General features: G+C 44.1%; 1 protein-coding gene across 3 annotated transcripts in view; it reads right to left on the bottom strand.

Moving 5' to 3' along the window:
- Window positions 1-25,158, bottom strand: part of PITPNC1 (phosphatidylinositol transfer protein cytoplasmic 1) — a 278,582-nt gene that overhangs the window by 74,852 nt on the left and 178,572 nt on the right. For all 3 annotated transcript variants that reach the window (XM_084982566.1, XM_084982565.1, NM_001143722.1), the window contains 1 exon segment: window positions 22,815-22,886. In XM_084982566.1, the coding sequence (XP_084838692.1) occupies window positions 22,815-22,886 (72 nt within the window).

The following is a 25,158-nucleotide window of genomic DNA, read 5'->3' as shown; positions in this document are numbered from 1 at the left end:
GATTGGACCCCTAGCCTGGGAACCTCCATACGCAGCGGAAGCGGCCCAAGAAATGACAAAAAGACAAAAAAAAAAAAAAAAAAAAAAAGCGAGAAATACCACATGGGTATTTGAGGAAAAGTGTGTTTTCCCCCAGGCTTGATAAAATATTTTTACCTGTTTACTCTCTGCTCTCAATCCCATTTTCCATGATTTATGTAAGGCTTGTTTACATATTGAAGACTTTTTCAACCCAACTACTGGATAATTCCCTCATTTATCCCCCATCACCCCTTGTTGCATTAATTCAGACAGCCAGTTTAGGGCAGATGCTCCCCACCGAGGTCCACTCTGGCCACAGGATTTGCTTCTTGGCAGCTGAGGAGGAGGGTGGAAAGAGCAAAGAAGACACAGTCAAACGACTGAGGACCCCAGTTTTGTCCGTTATTAACTGCGTGGCCTTGGGCAATTTATTTAGACCTTTCTCAATCGCAATGCCCTCATCAGCGAACTGATTACAATCGTATCTGCCTTGAGATGTGGTGCATGTTCAGTGAGATAATACACAGCACAGAGCTCTCCACTGTAAACCGTTAGGGATCATGCTTGGGTGCCAGTACCGAACAGGAGCGCTATGAATGCCTACTGAATTCACTCAATTTCCTGATAACTGCAGGAGGCATTTTTCTGTCTGGCACTGGAGGAGTTTTCTGACCTGGTTTTAAGAGCTGTCTTCCTGCCCATTACTTATTATCTTATTGTCCATGATGACTCGCAGGCACAGCCCATCACAAATACAAGGACTTACTGTACTATCTTACTTCCCACTAACATGATTGAGGGGGATGACAGAAATCCATGAGCCCACTAATGTAATTTCTCCTAACTCAAATCTTCATTAAGCAAAGTCTGGGAGTTTTCAGGATGAATGTGCAAAACAGGGGAAAGTCACAATAAACCCAGGGAAGACTCTCCAGCATTGGGGGCAAAGTCTGTTCCCAGGCTGGATGGCGGCTGCCAGCTGGCAGGCAGTGTACGTCCAAGGTCTCACATAGACTATGGAAAATCCATAAACAGTTCAGGACAAAGCCTTTTGCGGTCTCTCTCTCTCTCTCTCCACGTGGTGAGATATGCTGCATCGTTTTGGCTGTGGGTATTTTGAGATGTCCTTTGGCACTTGATCTCAGCCGAGAAAGGCACAAGGGGACTAAAAGGTAGGGAAAATAAACTGTTCAGAAATGAGGCTCTAGGAATAGAGTTCTCGGTTCAACTTGACTCCTTCAAGGAGCCCTTAGGTTTATCATTGGCCTCATTTTATTTTTAACTTATTTTCTTTGCCTTTGTCTCTGGAGCCAGTCTCTCTTAGACTCTGATCATTTTGGTCCCCTTCTGCATGTGCCACCAGCATCCTGCTACCAGCTGAATATCCTCACCTTTGAATCCCATATCTGATTGGAGCCAGACTCAAGGAGACCCAGCTCTGTCCTACTACCCATGTTTGAAGATATACAAAAACTGAAGACATGATTGGAAAGAAATTTCCCTGACTGTTCCAGTTGATAAGCATACCTTATAAGGACCCAAACTTCTGAGCAAATTCCTACTAACAAAGTTTTTAAAAAACTCAGATGACAAAGGATATCATTAACACAACAATTCCTTTCAGGAATATTTGTGGCCCTATAAGGCTTGGAAGCAGAATTTTTTTTTTTTTTTTTTTTTGGACATTGCTTCTGTAACATGGGAGGGACTATTTCCCTTTCTTCATTATGAAAAAAAAAATTTTTTTAGGGACACACCCATAGCATATAGGTTCCCAGGCTAGGGTTCAAATCAGAGCTACAGCTGCCGGCCTACACCACAGTCACAGCAATGCCAGATCCGAGCCGTGTCTGCAACTGGCAATTCTGGATCCTTAACCCACTGAGGGGGGCCAGGGATCGAACTCACATCCTCATGGATACTAGTCAGGTTCATTACCGCTGAGCCACAACAGGAACTCCTGAAAAAAAATTTTTATAAAAAAGAAATTCCCCCCCACATTATGAAAATTTAAACCTTCAACCAGGCTTAAAAAATCCAGGCAGCAGATCCACATATAGTTTTATAATTCTATTTTTAGAGCCAAATATAGCATATTTGGTACATGAGAGCTTTGAGGCTAAACTAACCCAGAATTGGAGTTTCCTTCATGGCTCAGTGGCTTGGATCACACGTTGCTGGGGCTGTGGTTGTGGTGTAGGCTGGCAGCTATAGCTCTGACTCGACCCCTAGCCTGGGAACTTCCATATGCGGTGGGTACAGCCCTAAAAAGCAAAACAATTTTAAAAAATTAAAAAAATAAACTAATTCAGAATCAAGTCCTAAGGGTGACACTTGTTCTGATTGTAGGCAAACCACTTGCTCTTATTAGGCCTAAGTTCTCAGCTGTAAAATGGGGATAATGACAGCTGTGTGAATGGATTTAACAAGGTCATGGCTATAGCGAGGTCAGCAGGAGGCTGGGCTCATGTTAGGTAAACAGTCCTGCAAATACCCCTATTATTCCGCTCACCATTACTAGCCATTACCCCCAACACTATCATCACTACTATTATTATTATTACTATTATCCCTACGGCTCCCCTCTCTCGAAGAAGTGACTTCCTAGTTGGGGCCTGCTGGTTTACCCTCTACCCTCTTTGCCTTCCTTTTGCAGATCAGAGGGGCATCTGAGAGCCTGCTTGCTCCACCTGTACTTTGCAAAAGGGCCATTAGATGGGGCCCTCCCATCACCGCCCAAGTCAGCAAGTGGCTCTGATTCTGGACTTTGGAACCTGGGCAAAAGGTGTGAGAGGACTATTGAATTCTGTGATTAGGGCTCAGATTGGCCAAATGAACCCACTGGCTCCAGTCAAGAGGTCGCTCAGGGTCTGCCACAAAGCAAACACCACAGCCCCCATGGGCTGCCTATGTCTGTGATAAGCTAGGTCACCGGCCTGAAGAAGAAGGCGTCCTCCCTTAGAACACAGAGCTCAGTACTGAAGAGGCAGCATATTTGAATCACTAATCAATCCACTTCCAGAAAATGATTTTTTTTTTTTTTTTTTTTGTCTTTTTGTCTTTTCTACGGCCTCTCCACAGCATATGGAGGTTCTCAGGTTAGGGGTCCAATCGGAGCTGTAGCCACCAGCCTACGCCAGAGCCACAGCAACGTGGGATCCAAGCCACGTCTGCAACCTACACCACAGTTCATGGTAACGCCAGATCTTTGACCCATGGAGCGAGGGCAGGGATTGAACCTGTAACCTCATGGTTCCTAGTCGGATTCGTTACTGCTGAGCCACTACGGGAACTCCAGAAAATGACTTTAAAGACTCCTTGGGAGAAAATTCAAAATCACATTAAAATTTCAGGAGGTGAGTGGTCACTGGTGGAATAATTGGCACTTTTCAGGCTCCTCCTCCTTCCAGGCTCACGTTGACCAGTGTTAGTTACAGACCACCCGTCTGGACACCCCTGTCCTCACTTCAGAGAACCCCATGGACCATGGTCCAGGTTCTGCTTTACTCTAACTCATGTCCATGTCTCCATGACTAAGCTAACTCATGTCTTAGTGTCCACATGGACAACTCATGCAATGCCACACGCCCAACCGCCTAATTCCTTTTCCACTTCTCCTCCAATGACCTTTACCTCCATTCGACCCCCTTCCCACTTCCTCCCCATTCCCAAAGCCCCACTCTGGTTTTGAATCTCCTGGAATCAGTCCACTTCTGAAATCTGAAAACTCTAGGTACTTTTTCCCCAAACTCAGACTCAGTCCTCTCATTCTCACTCCCAGGATCCCTCCTCCTTGACCTGGCTGAGCTCCCCAATCCCCGAGAGCCTCTAATGGACTCAGAGCTCACAACGACCTTCCCCTTCTCCTTCCACTTTTCCATACTCTGCTGAACCCACCCTGAAAGCAAATCCCAAATCAATTCAACCGTTTCCTCTGTGCTGACATGCAGGCTGCAAAGCACAGCTGGGAAAATGATACCAATACTGAGGCTGGTGGCACAAACTCTTTTGAAATCTCCCAAATCACCAGACTGCCAAACCTTTCAAGCAATTCTTTTCCTCTTCTGGAGTTTCCCAAACATGTTATCTTTGACCTCCATCCTTCTTAAGCCCTTTCCCCGTCTCCTTCCCTTTCAGCAGATGACCTTTCTTCTCACGTTACTGGAAACTGGAGGCCAGTGACTTTTGGCCACCCCTTTCCTTTCTCTGTAGACATATCCTTAGCTGCCCTGCCCTCTCCTTCTATTTCAGGGGTTCATGAAGACCACTCACCCCCTGACTTCTGGGAATAGGCCCTTCCTCTTCCACTTTCAGACTCTCACTCACCTGCTGGCTCCTTCCTCTCGGTATTTGACGGTCAAGAGTTAATTCATGGTATTTTTTATCAATCAATGGGTGCATATTTTTTCCTTGTATCCCATGTCTTTCCCTGGGTTCACTTTTTTTTAAATGGCCATACCTGCGACGTATGGAAGTTCCTGGGCCAGGGAATCCGAGCCTCAGCTGCTGACCTACTCTGCTGTGGTAACGCTGGCTCCTTTAACCCACTGTGCAGGGCTGGGGATCGAAACTGCACCTCCCACCTCCTTGACCCAAGATGCCACAGTTGGATGGATTCTTAACACACTGAGCCACAGCAGGAACTCCTCCCTGGATTCACTTTGCAAAAGTATCCCCTCACTAATTTCTTGCATCTATCGCTACTAATCAGAAATCCACACTCAGGGTTCTTGCTGTCCCTTTTTATGTGGTCTGTCTTTCCTTTGAGGTAGCTTTTAAGAGCTTTAAAAAAAAACTGTTGATTCTCTGCAGTTTCATTACAATGCAACTAGATGTGGTTTTATTTTTGTGTATCTCCTTGGTATTTGAAGAAGTCTGAGAGTGGCCAGACTGCTTGGGGTCAAATCACACCACCTAGCTGTATGACCATGGGTAAGTAATATGTATTCTCTCTTTTCCAGTTAACTCACATGTAAAATGCTCTTATCTCAGGATTATAAGAGAACTGATGGATTGATACACTAAAGTACATAGAGTGGTGCCTGGAACAAAAGTGCTCAAGAAGTGTTGGTTATTATTATTTAAGAATAGCTCTCTCTATATATCTCTCTATATATTTGCTTTTTTTAGGGCTGCACGTGCGGCATATGGAAGTTCCCAGGTTAGGTGTTGAATCAGAGTTGCAGCTGCTGGCCTACGCCACAGCCACAGCCATGCCAGATCTGAGCTACGTCTGCCACCCACACCACAGCTCAAGGTAATGCCGGATCCTTAACCCACTGAGTGAGGACAGGGATGGAACCCGTGTCCTCACAGATTCTAGTCGGGTTTGTAGCCTGCTGAGCCGCCATGAGAACTCCTTGTTATCATTTAAAAAACTGATCCAAGGGGGTAAGGAAAACCCAGAGGAAAGAATATCTACAATATAAGAATTTATGACACCTCTAGAGAATAAGGAACAGCCAAGGCGACAGTCTTTAAACCAGAAGACTTTACAGTCAGTTTAGAATAATGATCAACACGAGCAATCCTAGGTCTGTTGAAAACAGCTCCGACTCCCCGGTCTCTCAAGGCTGGCGCTGATTGTCCTTGAGACACGGTAGGACTCGTCAAGTACATGACCCCAACCTTGCAGCAGGAGAAACCTGTCAAAGTCCCTGAATGTTCTGACCCAAGAACCACTTCTTGACTTTGTCCAATGTAACTAAACACCTGCTATTTGTAGGGCCACTGGCTTGGCACAAGATTAAACATACAGAGTTGGGAAAGTCCTTTGCTTTGGACATTCTTATTTGTACAAGTGAGTAATGATAAGTTTTACCCACTGTACATTCTGTTCCTCAACACCCCACGGTGCAAACTTACAAAGTGGGTACTAGAAGAAAACAAACAAAACAAAAACAATGTATTAGAAAGCAATCTTCAGGGCAGCTAGAGAACAAATTTGGGAAAAATACGTAACTTTCCAAAATCTGTACTCAGAGTCATTAATTATTTTATTTATTATTTTTTGTCTTTTTAGGGCCACACTGGTGGCATACAGAGGTTCCCAGGCTAGGGGTTGAATCAGAGCTGTGGCCGCTGGCCTACAACACAGCCACAGCAATACCAGATCCAAGCCGCATTTGCGACCTACACCACAGCTCACAGCAATGCTGGATCCTTAACCCATTAAGCGAGGCCAGGGATCGAACCTGAGTCCTCATGGATGCTAATCAGATTCGTTTCCACTGAGTCATGACGGGAACTTCCTAATTCATTTTTTTTTACCCTTAATTGCATGAGAGAATGTTTTTTCCCAATAGTAAGATTTTTCTAATAAAATCTTAGATATCTTAGAAAGAGGAAGCAATGTGATTATATGAACTCTCAGCCAAAGCAGAATATTAAGTCACCCTGGGTATCACATGAAACTACCTTTTTTTTTTTGGCCATGCCTTTGGCATGTAGAAGTTCCCAGGCTAGGGATCAAACATGCTCCATGCCAGCAACCCAGGCTGCTGCATTGAGAATGCCAGATCCTTAACTCTGTATGCCACAGGGGAACTCCTACCTTTTTTTTTTTTTCTAAATAATGTTTTCTATTTCAAACTGTTACAAAAAGTCTCAACAAAGGCATACCATGTGTGCAACTGGTGTAGCTGGTTTAACACCATCTATTTCAGGAGACCCAGATGGTTCTAAGCAAATTGAACTGAGTGCTGAAAACAAGGCTTCACCATAGATCAAAGTTAAGTTACTAGAAAAATCAATCTTTCAGTGTCCTTCATTGCTGAGGTCCTTCTTTAATATGTTTCATATTTCATTTCAATATTTCACTCTGGTTTTGACAGGCCAACCAAGGTGAAATTGAGTTAATAACAAACTCAGACTCATGACAAATTTCCGATTTCCTCTGAAACTAGGTATGAGTGGTAATAAGACATTTCGGCAACAAAAAGCCAATTATTTGGTTTCGCCCCTGAGTATCTACTCCATGATAGCATTTAGTTGATGCTTTTCAACATCTATTTATTAATAATCTGATTGGCATAGCCAAAGAAAATTAAAATTACTGCACATAATTGTCTGCATATTCCAAAGGTATTTATGACTGTCTCCCTAAAGGGCTGGAAACAAGATGAAAAATTTTCAGATGCAGCTCCATGAAGTTTTTATTTACTAAGTTTATGTACCAAATGGCTGTAAAATCTGATGGACTATAAACAAGTCTTCAGTAGGTATTAGCGGGGAAATGTGATTTAAATATGATTTAACAGCTTGGTATTGTTCAGACAGAATTACTCTCAGTCTCCGAAGATCAAGTACTGAATTTGGTGGGCAACAGCTGCCACGCTGCTTGGTTAAAACGCAGAGCCTGTGGACAAGCAGAGGAGCAGATGGAAGCAATGCTTTCAGTGCATCAAAAGGAAAAAATTGCTTTGAAACCATGTTCATTGGAAATCATTAACTTCTTTTCTATCAGGTCAGTGCCTGTCATCATCCCCTTGCCCCATTTCTTCTTTTTTAAAGACAAAAACACTAGCAGAGACTTTGTCCTTGAAGGTGTTTATCGGATGGGTAACACCCAGGGATTTTAGAGAGAAATCCATTTTATAGAGAGGATGGCTCTGAAACTAAGAGTGGGAGGATGCAAGTGCTCCTTTTTCAGAGCTCTATCAAGTCTTCCACATCACTAGGAAGTGGACCAGCACCTTGGAAAAAGTTAACAAACAACCTTCTGGGCCTGAATGACTCAAGAGCTTATTTTACTATGTTTTGGCTGCGCTTGCAGCATGCAGAAGTTCCCGGGCTAGGAGTCGAACCTGCATCACAGCAGCAACCAGAGAGCGGCAGTCGTGACCATCCCGGATCCTTAACACACTGAGACATCAGGCAACTCCCCTGAAGAGTATATTTAATGCAATGACTTTTTTTTGGAAGAATCCAGTACAGTGTTCATGCTCTACCTGGACACTGTCTTCAGGGCTTAAATTCAGGCATCTCAACATTCTGTGCAGGAGAAGGTCTCGTGTTGAATTCATTGAAACTAAGACCCTAGCAGTTATACCACCAGAAAAAGAAAGAGGCTGCTACTAATCATATATGATGCCATTAATTCTAATATGAAAAACATGTTGCTAAAACATGAAAAACAACGGCCACTTCAGACTTGACGAAATATGGAAGCACCAATAACATGTTGAGCATGACTGAGTGGACACCAAGCACTGTTCTTAGTGCTTTTCATGATTTACATGTTTAATCTTCACATGTGCCTGGTGAGTAGAAACTGTTATTACACCCACTTACAAGGACACAGAGAGGTGAATGACATGCCTTAACTAGCTCCTAAGTGGGTGACTCAGGAATCAAACCCAATTAGTCTGACTCCAGTGTCTACCGCCTCCGATCCTTCCACCATCCTGCCTCTATCCTGTTGACGACTCCCTTGGGGCAACAGGACAGGTGGCTGGCACCTCTTGGAGTCCAGATGTGCCAGTTAGGATCCCCTCCAGGTAAGGAAGGGCCAAGGAAGGGTGGGTTCTGAAACCAGAACTTCCAGGCAGAAGGCCTCTAGGCAGAGGGTCCAGGGTTCTATCTGTGGCCACCCCCTTGTCCACCTTGGAAAAGTGATCTCAGAAGCTCCCAGAAATACGTGACTTCCCCAATTATATTGGAGGACATCTCATCCAGGATGGTAGAAAAGGAGTACAGACTGCAGACTTTGGAAATATGAGAACTTGGCACCTTCTCTTCAAAAGAACTCCCCCCAGTCATTTCTCCACTTGCAGATCTTGTAGGTGCCGCCTCTAACTCAAAGTGGTTCCCGCAAAACACAAAGGAAGTGAAAGAGAGGAAAAAAACCGCTGTCATGGAGTATTTGACACACATCATCTCACGGAATTCTCCCAATCATCCTCTGAAGTGGGCATCGTTTTCCCCTTTCCAGTGCTGGGGAAGTTCAGAACAATGAAGTCCCATTATCATTGAGCTCCAGAGCTCTGCTGTGAACCCTGTTTGGTCCAAGGCCGGTGAGTTCTCTGAACCTAGTACATCATCCTGCTAAATGGGCCTGCCCAGCTGCTAGCTTTTGGCAGGTTTCTAAAGGGTCCTTATCCAAATGGCTCCAGGACCCAAAGGGTTGTTGGTCACCATCTGTTGTGAGCAATCCATTTACTGAGGTACCAACAACTGGGCTCAACAAACATAAACACAAAGCTCTATCTAGGTAAATAAACAGGAAAGTTGGCCTTTTTTTTTTTTTTTTTTTTAAAGTGAAGCACACTGTTTTCCCACAGTAATTAGGTTTCTCCTGAGAGGGGAAAGAACCAAACATTTGGGAAGCAACTGCAAAGTGACAGGAACTGGGGATGGATCACGGAAAACAGAAGAGGTCTGAGACTCATGGAACAGAAGAGTTGGATGAATTTTTTTTTTTTTTTCCCGAATCTCAAAAGACCAACATCCAGAGGAACACCAAGGATCATACAACAAACAGCCACCACTCACCACTTAAAATGAACGCATATAAATGTTTTACCATATTTTGATTGCAGTTTGGCTCTTTTTTCTTTTAAAGAAAGTTTCACATTTAAAGTTGAAATCCTTTCCCCTTCTACTCCAGGCTGACAGTTATCATAAACTTGTTATGAACCTGGTCCATATTTTTATAAACTTTGTATTTTGCACAGTATGTAAATGTATCCATAAATATATTCTTAAATATATTTATTCCCACACTCAGGTTTGTAAACTCCTTTAGGAATTTATTTTTTACCCTTTTTTTTAGGACCACACCTTCGGCATATGGAAGTTCCCAGGCTAGGGGTCGAATTGGAGCTGTAGCTGCCAGCCCACGACACAGCAGCAGTGTGGGATCTGAGCGGCGTCTGGAACCTACACCACAGCTCACAGCAATGCCGTATCCTTAACCCACTGAGCAAGGCCAGGTATTGAACCTGCGTCCTCATGGATACTAGTCAGGTTCGTTACTGCTGAACCACGAAGGGAACTCCCTATTTTTAAAAATAATATGGAGTGAGGTAGGGATCTAATATTTTAGTTTTCCATATGAAACGTCAACTGAGCCAATGTCATTTTCTGAAAAATTTATCTTTTCTCCCCACTGGTTTAAGATGGCTTAACAACCACGTATCACACTCCTGTTATCAGTTTAGATCTATTTCTTTTTTTCTTTCTTTCTCTCTCTCTTTTTTTTTTTTTTTTTTTTGTTTTTTTGTCTTTTTTTAGGGCTGCACCCGTGGCATATGGAGGTTCCCAGGCTAGAGGTCCAATCGGAGCTGTAGCCACTGGCCTACACCACAGCCACAGCAACGCAGGATCCAAGCCGTGTCTGCGACCTACACCACAGCTCATGGCAACGCCGGGTCCTTAACCCACTGAGAGAGGCCAGGGATGGAACCCAAAATCTCATGGTTACTAGTCAGGTTCGTTAACCCCTGAGCCACGACGGGAATTCCAGCTTAGATCTATTTCTATCTTTGTGCCACTATCACACTTAATATGGTTATGTTCTCTGGTATAATGAATCTCCTGGCCTGATCTCTGTTCAAAATTTGTGCTGGCTATTTTTTGACTTTTATTCTTCCATTTGAATTTTACAATTTTATGACACTCTTGCTGTGGTTTTGATTGGAATTATGCTTAATTTGGAGATTAATTTAGGACATAACTTACTTCCTTATTGTATTTAGTCTTCCCATCCATAAACACAGAATATTTATTATTTATTTAGGTCTTTGTTATGCCCTTCAATAATTTTGCCTAAAAACATGAGATTGTGCCTAGGTGCCTTAAAGTTGTGATGGTATTAAAATGGTGTCTGCCTTCATAGAGCTTTGAATGCATGAGAAAGACAGTTAAATGAGCAGTTACTATAGAGCTTGATAAGCGCTGTAGTTGGAGAGGCGCAAATAGGGTCGTGTACAAACGTCTAGGGAGGTACATATGCTGGGCTCTAACCCTTAGAGGGTTGTACACTTAGAAGTCTAGTCTGAATCAGCTCCATCTGCCTTTTTAAAACTTCAGGATATAACCCAGAGTGTGAAATTACAAGAGAGAACCTAGGGTTTCTGCAATTCAAAAAGCCTCCTCTTCATAAACATCTTTTGGGTGAACAGAATCAATGTTGATGCTGATAATCTTTGTGATTAGGCTAATTATTTTGCTGTTTCATTAATGAAATCAGGATTATTACCCAAAAGAGAGAGAGAACACTGAAAGCTTCTGCTTTGTGACTACAAAAAAAAAGAAAAGAAAGAAAAACAAAAGTCTCACTGTATAACTTTGAGTAAATTACTTGATATCCCAGAGCAACATGTGAATAGTTCCTCAATTTTTTTTTTTCTTTTTTGGCTGTGCCTGTGGTATGTGGAAGTCTCCAGCCAGGGATAGAACTCATGCCACAGCAGTAATCAGAACCACAGCAGTGACAATGCTGGATCCTTAACTTGCTGAGCCACCAGGGAACTCTAATAAGACTTTTTTTAAAGGAGGAAAAACACACCTATATAAATAAACTTTTTCATCTGAACTACATGAGAATAAGAGTATGACGCATGGTACTTCATTCCTAAATATGCTGGTACGTATCTCCTAGGAGCAAAGACATTCTCCTATGTATTTACAAATATAATGATCGCAAGCTAAAAATTTAATACGGACTCAATACTATACCACACTACTATCTGACAGATGGTCGGTCCATTCTCAGATTTCCCCAATTGTATCTATTTTCCCATCACAACTATTTGGTGCCCTGCGTAAGCCCACCCCTTTCCTTAACCCAGAATCGAATCAAGGATTAGGCATTAAATTTAGCTGTCAAATGACTCTAGTTCCCTTCAATGTCTAGGGCAGTTGCCCAGGTTTGGGTTTCTGTTTTGTTTTTGGTCTCTGACGACACGTTTTCTTTTTTGAAAAGTTTTGGCCAGTTGTTTTGTGGAATATCCCTCAATTTGGATTTGTCTGATTGCTTGATTGCTTCCTCCTGACTGGATTCAGGTTAGACGTTTTGAGCAAGGATAATCGTAGGTGGTGTTGTGTGTGGCCTCCATATGTCACAACGGGAGGCACATTATGCCATTTTGTCCTGTTATTGGCGATGTCAAATTTCCTTTTTTGATGGTATCCACTAGATTTCTCCACTGTTTGTAATTTATACATAATCTGTGGGGTGATACATGGAGGTAGTGCGAATTCCTATTTCCCAGTACTGCTTCACTCGATACTTTTTTTTTTTTAAATGAGTAGCCAGCTTTATGAGCCTTTTAAATTGAAAAACAGTGTTATGTTACTTTCAGGTACACCACATATTGATTTTACAAAAAAAAAAAAAAAAAAAGATATTTTGGAGTTCCTGTCATGGCGCAGTGGAAATGAATCCGACTAGGAACCATGAGGTTTCAGGTTCGATCCCTGGCCTAACTCAGTGAGCTGTGGTGTAGGTCACAGATGCTGCTCAAATCTGTCGTTGCTATGGCTGTGGTGTAGGCCGGCAGCTGTAGCTCCGGTTTGACCCCTAGCCTGGGAAACTCCATATGCTGCAGGTGTGGCCCCAAAAAACCAAAAAAAAAAAAAAAAAAAAAAAAAAAAGATTTTTTTTGTTTGTTTGTTTTTTTGTGTGTGTGTGTGTCTTTTTTGTTGTTGTTGCTATTTCTTTGGCCGCTGCCTTGGCATATGGAGGTTCCCAGGCTAGGGGTTGAATCGGAGCTGTAGCCACCAGCCTACGCCAGAGCCACAGCAACGCGGGATCCGAGCCGCGTCTGCAACCTACACCACAGCTCACGGCAACGCCGGATCGTTAACCCACTGAGCAAGGGCAGGCACCGAACCAGCAACCTCATGGTTCCTAGTCGGATTCATTAACCACTGCGCCACGACGGGAACTCCTGTTTGTTTGTTTTAATGGCTGCACCTACAGCATATGGAAGTTCCCAGGCCAGGGTCTGAATCCCAGCTGCAGCTGCAACCTACGCTACAGCTGCAGTAATGCTGGATCTTTTAACCCACTGTGCTGGGCTGGGGATTGAACCTGTGCTTCGGCAGTGACCCAAGCCACCATGGTCAGATTCTTAACCCATTGTGCCACAGCGGGAACTCCTCACTCAATGGTTTCTGCATTCATTGATGACTCCTGCTTGAATCAATTTATTACTACAGTCATTGTAAAATGGTCCTCTAGACATTGATACTTGGTGTTGCTTCTCTGGCTCTGCCTTTTAGTTTTCTAATCATGACTTAGCCTCGTCCCTTTGATCATGCTGCTTTTGACCTGTTTGGTTAACTGTCTTCCTAGCCCTTAGTCCTTACAGGTCAGCATAGTCAGGCCTTGTTTAGATTTATCTCAGCACCAGCGAACTAGGCCTAGACAGAAAGCAAATACTACTTTCAGCTCTATCTATTACTAATGATTTCTAGCAAGAAGCTTTAGCTTCCCCAAAGCAGAGATAACCTGCATCGTGACCATCCCCAATTAGAAAGCTAGTTCTCATGTTGGATAGACACTCCTTTTGCCCTTTAAAAAAAAAAAAAAAATCCAGCTCCCAGATCACAAATGCAACATCTTAAGGAATCAAATATGATCTGTTTTCCACTGTCCTCAAAATGACACTATTAGACACAGACACAGGACACTGACCTTTTACTTCATGGACCAAAGTGGATAATAATCTTTCGAAACTGCAAATGGGGGTGTTTTGTACAAACTTCTTTTTAGCATGTACCAATGACTTATTAGAGAAAACTGCAGATTTTGTAGGTGGCTGGTTATAATAACCTAAGGTTAAAAATGGACTCATTCGAATTAAAGACATCAGACATCATGTCTAAAAATAAAGTAAATGCTTTTTTTTCTTTCTATAATCCTCAATTAGAAGCCATTTAAGGAGAGGATAATCAGCTTGAGAGACTTTTAAATATGGATTCTACAGTTCTCACTGGCACCTCTGCTTTATAAATTAACTTTAGTACATTTTGAAATGTGTAAATAGATTATGTTGCCCTAACCCATCCATCTTGCCCTCTTGATGTTCAAAACACAAATACTAATACTACCAATGAAACAAACTTCATGATGACTAGAGTGACAAATTCCCAGGAAATAGAGCTCTTCTTAGATGAGAAAACTCCCACATTGTTGGCTGGTAACGTCCAATGGGAACTCTTTGAGGTCAGAAGGAAAACCCTTTTGGACACCTCTTCAAGGCAATGCAAGCTGCACCAAGTGAAAATATTGAAATGTCTACTCAATTCATCCAAAAAAGGCACCCACCCAGGGGGAGAAACTAGATTTCTCAGGTAGACCTATGTAGCTAACTAAATGAGGTCATCTAATTCCCTAAAACCAAGCAATGATTGAAAATGGGTCTTCAGGGAGTTCCTGTTGTGGCTCAGTGGAAACAAACCTGACTAGTATCCATGAGGATGCAGGTTTGATCCCTGGCCTCACTCAGTGGGTTAAGGATGCAGCGCTGCAGTGAGCTGTGGTGTAGGACGGACATGGCTCGGATCTCGCGTTGCTGCGACTGTGGTATAGGCTGGCAGCTGTAGCTCCGATTTGACCTCTAGCCTGGGAACCTCCATATGCTGGCCTTAAACAGGCAAGGAAGGAAGGAAGGAAGGAAAAAAGAAAATGGGTCTTCACCGAGGAGACAAGAGAATAATTAGAACCTGGACCTGAGAGCCATGGCAAAGTCCTTAGGACCAGGGCACTCTTCATCCTGGAGCAACCAGAACTTTCTTTTTTCTGTCACTCCTCTGCCTCGATAATCTCACTTATTTCCATCTCTGAATCATGACCTATACCTCTCACTGAACTCTACATCCATATATCCAGCTCCTTCCCTACCATTTCCACTTGGAAGTCTCATTGGTACCTCAAACTGTGTCCCAAAAGGAGCTTTTGCCTTCCTGCTTCTCTGCCTCTGTTCACCCGCCATGACAATGGCACCACCACCCACTCAGGTCAAAGCAAGAAATCCAGAGGTCATCTTTACCTCGCCCCCATCTAACGCATCAATCCCCAAAGAAAGTCGGTCTGTTTCCCAAATATACTGATCCCTCCTCTCTTTATCCACCACCATCTCTCTAGTCCAAGCCTCTACCATCTTTGGTCTGGATTCTTACAACTGCTGCCAACTGGAATCTCTGCTTCTGTTCTTGCAGGGAGTGAACCTCCCACCATTCTCCATGGAATGGCCAGAGCAAACATCTTAAAGCACAAATCACCCAATGTAATGTGGCATCTTAAACCAGGTTCTGGAACACAAAATAGACATTAGTGGGAAAACTGATGAAATCGGAATCAAGTCTATAGTTCTGAAAAATGTATCATGGTTATTATATAAGATGTTAACATTTAGGGGAAGCTGGGTAAAGGATATATGAGAACTTTCTGCACTATCTTTGCAAATTTAGTGTGAATTTAAGATGATTCCAAATTAAAAAGTGTATTAAAAACCCCATAAATATCATGTCTCTCCCTTCTTAAAAATCCTTGCATAACTTCCCACTGCACTAAAATCCGACCTCTTTCCCATGGCCCTATAGCTCTTACACGATCTGGCTTCTGCTACTTTCTTGATTTCATTTCCTACCAGTTTGTTCTCATTCCTAACACTCTGGCTGCTGGCTTTCTGACAGTTCCTGGATTATGCCGGGCTGCATCAGGGCTGGGGTCTTTGACCTTACTGTCCCTATGTTAAAGTACGAGGGCTGCCATAACGAAATACTGTAGATTGGGTGGCTTAAACATCACAAGTTCTTTTCTCACAGTTCTAGAGGCTGGAAGTCCAAAATCAAGGTGTTGGCAGGTTTGGTTTCCTTTTTTTTTTTTTTTTTAAGGTTTTTAGGGACATACCCGGGGTATATGGAGTTTTCTAGGCAAGGGGTCAAATTGGAGCTACAGCTGCTGGCCTATGCCATAGCCACAGCCACAGCAATGCGGGATCCGAGCCACATCTTTGATCTACACCATAGCTCACAGCAATGCTGGGTCCCCAACACACTGAGCGAGGCCAGGGATCGAACCTGCATCCTTATGGTCACTAGTCAGATTCGTTTCCGCTGTGCCATGATGGGAACTCCAGGTCTGATCTCCTCTGAGACCTCTCTCCTTGGCCTGCCTATGACCAGCCTTCTGCTGTGTCCTCACATGGTCATCCTCGTATGGTTTTTCCTCTGTGTTTGCACGGTCCTAGTTTAATGTACCTAAAGTTTCCTCTCCTTTGAAGGACACCAGTCAGACTGGATTCGGGCCCACCCTAATGGCCTCCTTTTTAACTTAATCACCTCTTTAAAGACCTTGTCTTTAAACACAGTGATATTCTCAGGGACTCCAAAGTAGAAATTTTGGGGGAACACAACTCAGCTTACAACAGCCCCCTTATCTGGACAACCCTTCAGATGGTTCACGTCTTCCAGCCTCAGGTCCCCTCACATGGACTTGTCACCTCTCCTGGGAGGTACTTCCTGACCATGTGGCTTCTCGCTGAGCTCTCCCACCATCCTATTTATTGCCCTCCTAGCACTTACAACAGCTGGAGTCCTTTCTGTACTAGCTTTTTATGCATTTCCCCCCTTGCATGAGTGATAGAGACCTTGCCTATCTATTGCTGTATCCTCATTACCTCTTACAATGCCTGGCACAGAGTAGGTGCTCAGAATTTGTGGACAAGAAATAGTTTATTGACAATTCAGTCAAAAGCAGAGTCTCATTAGCAATCATCAGTTACAGAGCTAGTCCCCAGGGAGGACCATAAGTGAAGCAGTATCTAATATTTGTACATCACTTTACAGTTGATGAAGTGCTTCCAGGTAACTTAACCTGTATAAATCCTCCATGCGGTGATGCAAACATTATTTACTCTGTTTTCTTGATAAAGAAACTAAGACTTCATTGCTTATGTCATAGAACTGGGGCTTCAATATGGATCTTTTCGTTTCACAAAGAACAGCTTTGTATTTTTTTCATTACGACACAGCTGAACTAAGAACTAAGTAAATTAATAAATTCCAAATACTTCTTCTAGGCAATTTCCAAGGAGAGCTCTGTGAAGGACAGAGCCTCACGCTTCCAGGAACTAAACTGGACATTCTTTCCATGAGATCAGAGAAGTTTTGTTGCTGAGGAATAATGGCTAATGAGAATATGGTGCCCTCAGGCTATTTACTGTGTTTGTGAGGGTGGTGGTGGTTATAAATGTGCTTTTTGTAAACTGTTGTTTCCAGGAGTATGAGGAAGTAAAGAAATTTGGAGAACCTGATTTCCTAAGTGTTCACCACTGGTTTTAAATTGTACTGAATATTTCCTTTAAATCTATAACTCTCAGCCTTGATGTCTCTTAGATTCCCCTGGAGGAGCTGCACAGGTCCCAATGCCTGCACCTCCATCCCAACAAATGAAATCAGAACCCCAGGGGGTGGGACGGTGGCATCAGTGAGCCTAAAGCTTCCCAGTTGACTTTAATATGCAGCCATGTTTGAGAACCATGGGTCTAGCTTCTCAAACGGGGTGGGGATGGTATATCCTACTGCCCCCAAAGAGAACATAGCAGGCTTAACTAGAGGGTAGAATCAAAATAAAAGTCTATATACCTCCAAGTGGGGAATTCTGTGTTCCTCAAAGGATGGAGTAGGAACTGTCCTAGGTCAGTCTGCACCCATGACCAATTAAATCAGAATCCCAGGGGGTGGAACCCAGGCAGGAGCCATTGTTCAAGCTTCTCAGATGAGTCCAACAGGCAGCCAAGGCTGAGAACCACTGCTTTAAGTGGTACCTGCTTTGTTTGGAAGAGGAAGTGAAGGCAAGGCTGCCCGCCCCCCATTAACCACAGCGAACGACAGTAACCTGGCAGCAGCTGTCACTTGAATGATAAACACTGACTCTCCCAGATCTAGATTTATGGCCTTGGACAAACAACTGAGCCTTATCTTGGCATGGTGCCGTTCTCCCCGGCACTAATTAAGGCCTAAATAATTCTCATCAGTATGTGCAGAAAATAAATGGGCCTCAATTTAAGACAACTTCCCCATTGTGTCCTGGTTAATGGAATCACAATGTACGGGTTTTCACAACCATATATATACTAGTTTAAATTTAACAAGAAGGAGAAGATATTTCAATCTAGATATTCCAATTTTCATTTTTTTACACTGATATTGGGTCATGGAAAAAGATGGCTCAACGTGGTAATTGATAACAGGATAACAATATGTACTCTTTGCAATCAGTAATCAATATGATTATCACTAGCATCTTCCAATTTAATTATTACTTCTTATCATATCCATTTCATTACAGTTTTGACAGGTAGGGAAGGAAACGGGGTGCAGATAGCAGAATGAAGGATGGTAGCTGAATGATAAGACTATATACCCAGAAAATGCAAAGAAATGACCTGAGTTTATTGAATAATTTGGCAAAGTTGTGAGACGAAAGAAACATGCACTACAGCACTGCTTTCTTTAGAAATTCTGCCTCCCACTCAAAACTCTAAACTCATCCCTGGACAGAAAAAGAGCATGCCATCTGCTTAAGGCTCTAGTTTTGAACCCCTGGACAAAGGTTTGGGTTTTTTTTTTAAATCTTATTATTATTATTATTATTTTACTTAAATTTTGGGGGGGCCATGCCCATGGCATGTGGATGTTCCCAGGCCAGGGATTGAACCCATGCCACAGCAGTGACCCGAGCCACAGCAGTGACAACGCTGGATCCTTAACCCGCTGTGCCACCAGGGAACGCCAAAACTATCTTTTAATAAAGTATTATTATATAAATATAAATATAAATTTCTCATGTTCTGGTCTTGAAACATTAACAAGTATGAATGAAAACCAATGACGTCTTCCTTTTCTGCCTCCAGGAACCAGGCTTGAACCAGCTGGGTGACCAACAGCTGCTGCTGAATATGCAGATTAGAGGAAGGCAAACTGGCAAAGAAGACGTCTAATCAAGCTGGGGCCGGCCCGTCTGGTCCAATAGCTCAGAAGCAAGACCTGGGGAGCTATGGATCAAAGCCAGGCAGAGGCTGGGCAAAAACATTTAGGGCCTCTTCGGTGTTCTTGGACTTGGGCAAGTTGGGTGCCATGCAGAGAGATAAGGAGGTGGCCTGAAGGGCAATCTCAGAGCCAGCACTTTGGGGAGGAGGAGGCAACACAGGGTACAACGGCTGGCACCTCTCCCAGAGGAAGCAGATTGTGTTGACAAAGACTGCACTCAAGGGCCCTGGGCTTTAGCGCTTCTCTTGCAGGCCCAAGTCTCAGAGAGACTGGCCTTTGGTGTGGATACAGGATGCTGGCTTTGGCAGGGCTAACCTGGCATTTTTAATTCCTCAGAGAGCAGTGACAAAGGTAAATTCCTAGGACAGTGGTAAAAAGACGTTAGCACCTGCCAAACAGGGATACCAGACAATAAAGGATAACCATGTAATTATGTTTTTTAAGATCAGAACCGAGCAGAGGATGAACCAGAAGATGATGCAGGTCTTATTAACTTATAAAGATCATTGTGAGGCCACATATTCATTCCAGAGCTCTACAAACAGAGCGAGTTTTAACTATTCAAGAAGACAGAGGACAGAGCCATAGAGAAAAAGAGAAAGCAAGGGAATTTGTCTAGAAAGACTAAAAGATGTTTGTTTGTTTTTTTTTTCCGGTCTTTTTTTTTTTTTTGCCATTTCTTGGGCCACTGCCATGGCATATGGAGGTTCCCAGGTGAAGGGTCGAATCGGAGCTGTAGCTGCAGGCCTACGCCAGAGCCACAGCAATGCAGGATCTGAGCCATGTCTGCGACTTACACCACAGCTCACAGCAATGCCAGATCCTTAACCCACTGAGCAAGGCCAGGGATCAAACCCGCAACCTCATGGTTCCTAGTCGGATTCGTTAACCACTAAGCCATGACAGGAACTCCTAAAAGATGTTTTAACTTCCCTTGCCCCTCCATATTTTTCTCTTTCCTTTTCTTTTTGGCCACACCAGTGGCATAGAGCTTCTGGGGCCAGGGATTGAACCCTCACCACAACAGAGACCGACAGCATTGACAACACTAGACCCTTAACCCACTGCACCACCAGGGAACTCCCCTCTCCATATTCTTTGGATTATTCCAGGAAAAGAAATTCAGGCACACCTAATTCCTTCCTTCCTTCCCTCCCTCCCTGCCTCCCACCTTCTCTCTCTCTCTCTTTCTTTCTCTTTCTTTTCCTCCCTCCCTCCCTTCCTTCCTCCCTTTCTTTCGGGCCGCAGGTGCAGCATATGGAGGTGCCCAGGCTAGGTGTCGAATCAGAGCTATAGCTGCCGGCCTACACCACAGCCACAATACTAGATCTGAGCCGCTCCTGTGACCTACACCACAGCTTATGAAAACAATGGATTCTTAACCCACTGAATGGGGCCAGGGATCGAATCCGCGTCCTCCTGGATACTAGTCAGGTTTGTTTCCGCTGAGCCACAAGGGAAACTCCAGGCAGGTTTAATTTCTATCACCCTTTTCCTGATGGTCCACAGCTACATCAAAATGGTCAAGCCCACCTCAGTATCCAGTGGCTGGCAATTGTTTAAGTATATTTAAGTAGGGAATGAAGTGCAGCCATTAAAAATTACTGGGCAAGATACTTCATGACATGTTAAAAACAGCAAGTTGTATGATTCAATTTCAGGGAAATTGGTTAAAAAGTGAAGTCTTTAATACCTTTCAGGGTGAACTAAAATGCTAACAGCAGTCATCTCTGAAGTATGGGATTACTACTTGTTTTTCCTTCTTTTTTTGAATTTTCCACATTTTAAGAACTGTATGTTAATTTTCCAATCAGAAAAAAAGCCATTACCTTACAAAGCTTCAAGTTACACTGTGCAATACTATTCTAGGCAATGAGGCCTTGATGACGTCTGACAAGGTGAGGATAAATATTTCCGTTGAGATCACCAACTGCCAGGGGACGCTAACCACAGGCGGTCCTGCATTCACTGAGGGAAGAGCACCCTGCTGTTGCCTTCTCCTCTCCTCTGGAAAGTTCCAGGAACTCTGGAGAAGGCATTCAGCGGGGTGGTCAAATTTGGAGATCTGGTGGGTGCTATTCTGTTTTTCTGTTGTTGGATTTTTAAAAAATTAATTAATTAAAAAACCTTTTTTTTGCTTTTTTTAGGGTGGCACCCTAGGCATATGGAAGTTTCCAAGCTAGGGGTCCAGGTGGAGCTGCAGCTGCTGGCCTGCCACTGCCACAGCCACGCCCGATCTGAGCCACATCTGCAGCCTACACAGCAGCTCATGACAATGCCGGATCCTTAACCCACTGAGAGAGGCCAGGGATCAAACCTGCATCCTCATGGGTACTAGATGGGTTCATTATTGCTGAGCCATCATGGGAACTCGCGGATTGTTTTATTATTATTATTGAAGTATAGCTGATTTACAGTGTTGTGCCAATTTCTGCTGCACAGCAAACTGACCCAGTCACATACACATACACACTCCCTTTGCTATTCTGATGTGAGTCTCTCTAACCAGGGGTTGGCAAACTTTTTTTTTCTATAAAGGGCCAGGTAGTGGATATTCTAGGTTCTGTGAACCACATGGGCTCTGTTGCAAGTACTCCACTCTGCTGGTGTAGCACGAAAGCAGCTTTGGTAACCACAGATGAGTGTTCCAAAGAACGGAGCTGTGTTCCAAAAGAATTTCATTTACAAAAAAAAAGTAGTTTGTCGACCCCAGATAAACTCTTGGTTTCCTCATTAAAGAAGCTGAAGTGACTGGGCACAAGCCACAGAAAGAGATGGGTCATTACTGAATGTCACTCCTCGAGCTCTTTCCATCCCAAGGGTTGACCAGTGGTGCCTCTTCACACCAAGGAAGGGCTGCCTATTAACGCGCTTATGTTTTTAGGCATTTAATGTGTTGGTTTCCCTCACAGCTAAACCTTGAGTACCTAAAATTTGAGAAATGAGACTGCATTTTACTTTTTTATTTTATTCTTTTTTTTGCTTTTTAGGGCCGCACCCACAGCATATGGAAGTTCCCAGGCTAGGGGTCGTATCCGAGCTGCAGCTGCCAGTCTATGCCGCAGCCACAGCAATGCCAGATCTGAGCTGTGTCTGCAACCTATGCTGCAGCTCATGGCAGTGCTGGATCTTTTCACCTACTGAGCGAGGCCAGGGATCAAACCCAGGTCCTCTCGGGTACTAGTCAGGTTCATTACTGCTGAGCCACAGCAGGAACTCCAGGATGAGGTTCTTGCAGGTCAAATCATTCACTCCCAAGGCTGAAGTAAAAACCAGGTCAGAAGTGGATTTTAAGCAATACTAATAAATAAAGAACTTGGCTGAAATTTAGTAAGAGTCAGAATGCCTCAGGAGGTAAATGCCGCAGGAGGGGTACACTGATTTCTAAGGCGGGGTTTGCGTACGTATGTGAATACATGCATAGCCCAGAAAACAGGTGTATGTGTGAGTGTGCACACATTCAGCGCATTCATTTTTCTAAGCAAATGTCAACAGTCGTTGAGAAGATGCACATTCACTCCAACAATCAGAAACCGAATTCTGGAAATCCACGGTCCCCGTCATCCCTCCAGACACCTGATGACAATCCCTCCAGGTGACAGAGATTTCTGCATGGGGGCGCATGGAACGTACATACAAATGAGAAGAAAAGCCAGAACTTCTCTGAGGTCCCAGGCACAGACTGTGCTGCTGGCCCTGGCCACACAAGGAGCTGTGAAAAGTACTGTGACTTCCAGAGTCCACAAGGAAGGGGGAGGACAGTAGGGGCTGGGGCGGGGGCTACTCACGCTGTCGTTGCTTCCTTTGTTGTCCTCGTACTTGGTCTCTATGTGAATGGAGAATTTTGGCAGAAAGGAACACTATGGGAAAAAAGAGAGGCTTCATCAGCATATCATTATTTTTTTCTCTTTGCACATCTTCACTTTAGCCTCTAGATGCTCTCTCGACCATCTGATGGTGGGCACTGTCCACAATCAGAAATGCGACGATACTAGGTCCCCATCCAAATGCAAGGAAAGCCGTCTTCGTCAACACGAACACCTTCCATCCAGGAGTCAGGCCCGAGAGGATAACTCACAAATAAGGCCAGGTGCTAAAGAGGACATTTCCAAAAGGAATATGTTCTGTGAGTCCCACCACAGGTTTAGAGAAGCAACCCCCAAAACAGAGACAATTCCAGTTCCGAATTCCAGGTGCTTTGCTTTGGGGGTCGCTACTGGTTACCTGGGAACCAGCCTTTAACCATTATACAAATATCCATATAAAGCGAGAGGTGGTAGAGTGGAGCTTAGAGATGATAAATTATTAAAGTCAGACAGTCCTGGCTTTTAGCTTGGAGAGTGTCACTTGATAGCCATGTGACTTTGGACAAGTCATTGAACTCGTCTGAACCCTAGAAGTATTGAAACAGATATAATACTGATTACCTAACAGTGACATTGTGAGGGTTAAATAAAATCATGTGAGAAAAACATATCAGGAACCGGGCATCAAGCAAACATTGAATAGGAGTTCCCTTGTGGTGTGGTGGGTTCAGGATCCAGTGTTGTCACTGCTGTGGTACAGGTTCGATTCATGACCCAGGAACTTCTACATGCCATGGGCATGGCCAAAAAAAAAAAAAAAAAAAAAACCAAACTTTTTTTTTTTTAAAAAAGCAAATATTTAATAAATGGCAGGAAATCAATCTGAAGCTACAGCTGAACTTGACATAAAAGACAGCCTCTCTTTTTGCTGGCTTAGGGGAGAAAAACCCCAAATGCGCCACCCCGGCATCCCAGCCTCCTTGAGCCCATTCTATGTATTCAGTAGACTTTAAGGGCTAGGGTAGCATGAGAAGAGGATTCTGCTGGATGCTGATGTAGACTCCCTCCTGCTGGCACTGAGCTGGGCATTAGCTTTCTTGACCAGCAGAGGTGGGATTGAAGATGACTGGCTAAAATGATGCAGCAACCCCACTGGGAACCACGGGGGCTGGAGGAATGAGCCTCAGGCTGACACGCTCACAGTCTGAAGAGGGTGGCTGCTTTATTTATCCAACACATATAGAGCACATATTCTATAGCTGGCACTGCTCTATGTGCATCCAAGTTCCAATTCATCTATTCCTTGTCCTCATCCTATGAAGGAGGAACTATTATCATCATTCCTGCTTTTAAGATAAGGAAATGTAGGCTCAGAGAGCTTAAGCAAATGGCCCATGATCACAAAGCTAGTAAAGAGTAGAGTTGTGATTCAAAGTCTGGTGGCCTGGTCTCAGTGTCCATGCTCTTTTTTTGCTTGTCTTTTTGCCTTTTCTAGGGCCGCTCCTGCGGCACATGGAGGTTCCCAGGCTAGGGGTCTAATCGGAGCTGTAGCTGCAGGCCTATGCCAGAACCACAGCAACTCGGGATCCAAGCCGCGTCTGCAACCTACACCACAGCTCACGGCAACGCCGGATCCTTAACCCACTGAGCAAGGGCAGGGATCGAACCCGCAACCTCATGGTTCCTCGTCGGATTCGTTAACCACTGCGCCATGACGGGAACTCCTCAGCGTCCATGCTCTTGATGACTGCCTCACTGGTTCCTAGTGTGGGATCTCTGAACCTGGAGCAGTAGCACCCTTAAACTTCAAGGCAGATTCTTGGGGCCAAGCCCAGACCCAGTGAATCTGAAATGGAAGTTCTGGGGATGGGCCCAGGCATCTGTGTTTAACAAGCCCTCTGGGAAGGCTGATGCAGACTTAGGTTGGAAAACCACCTCACTACACCGTGCACGGGGAGGAAAGAGACAGAACGCACTATCTAAAATCCTGAGGTCTGTAACACGCAGCCTCACCTTATGTGGTCATCCCACAGTGACTGTGATCCCCTTTCTGCCCAGCTGAGACCCCTTCCCACCCCCGCCCCGTGGCATCTGTGTGAGAAGGCAGAGGCCTTCGAAGTGCCATTCATAATTCTCTTGACATCACATGCCTGTGTGCATTCGGGGTTCATCTATCTTAATCCGAGTGAAACAAGCAAGCTGAACCGTGACTAAGGAAACACAGAAACAATCAATCCCAGTAATTGCCTTTATGGAGAAGGAAGCCCTGTGATCCCTCATTAACACCTTCCCAACCCCTCACCGCACGACTGCTGCCCTCACACCC

Source organism: Sus scrofa, chromosome 12 (assembly GCF_054392235.1).
Source record: "Sus scrofa isolate SSC_HxYL_T2T_F1_AM1 chromosome 12, Sscrofa_HxYL_maternal_Yorkshire_Landrace_v2.0, whole genome shotgun sequence".
Taxonomy (NCBI): Eukaryota; Metazoa; Chordata; class Mammalia; order Artiodactyla; family Suidae; genus Sus; species Sus scrofa.
The sequence above is the reverse complement of the archived record's forward strand: the minus strand, read 5'-3'. Positions and strand labels throughout refer to the sequence as shown.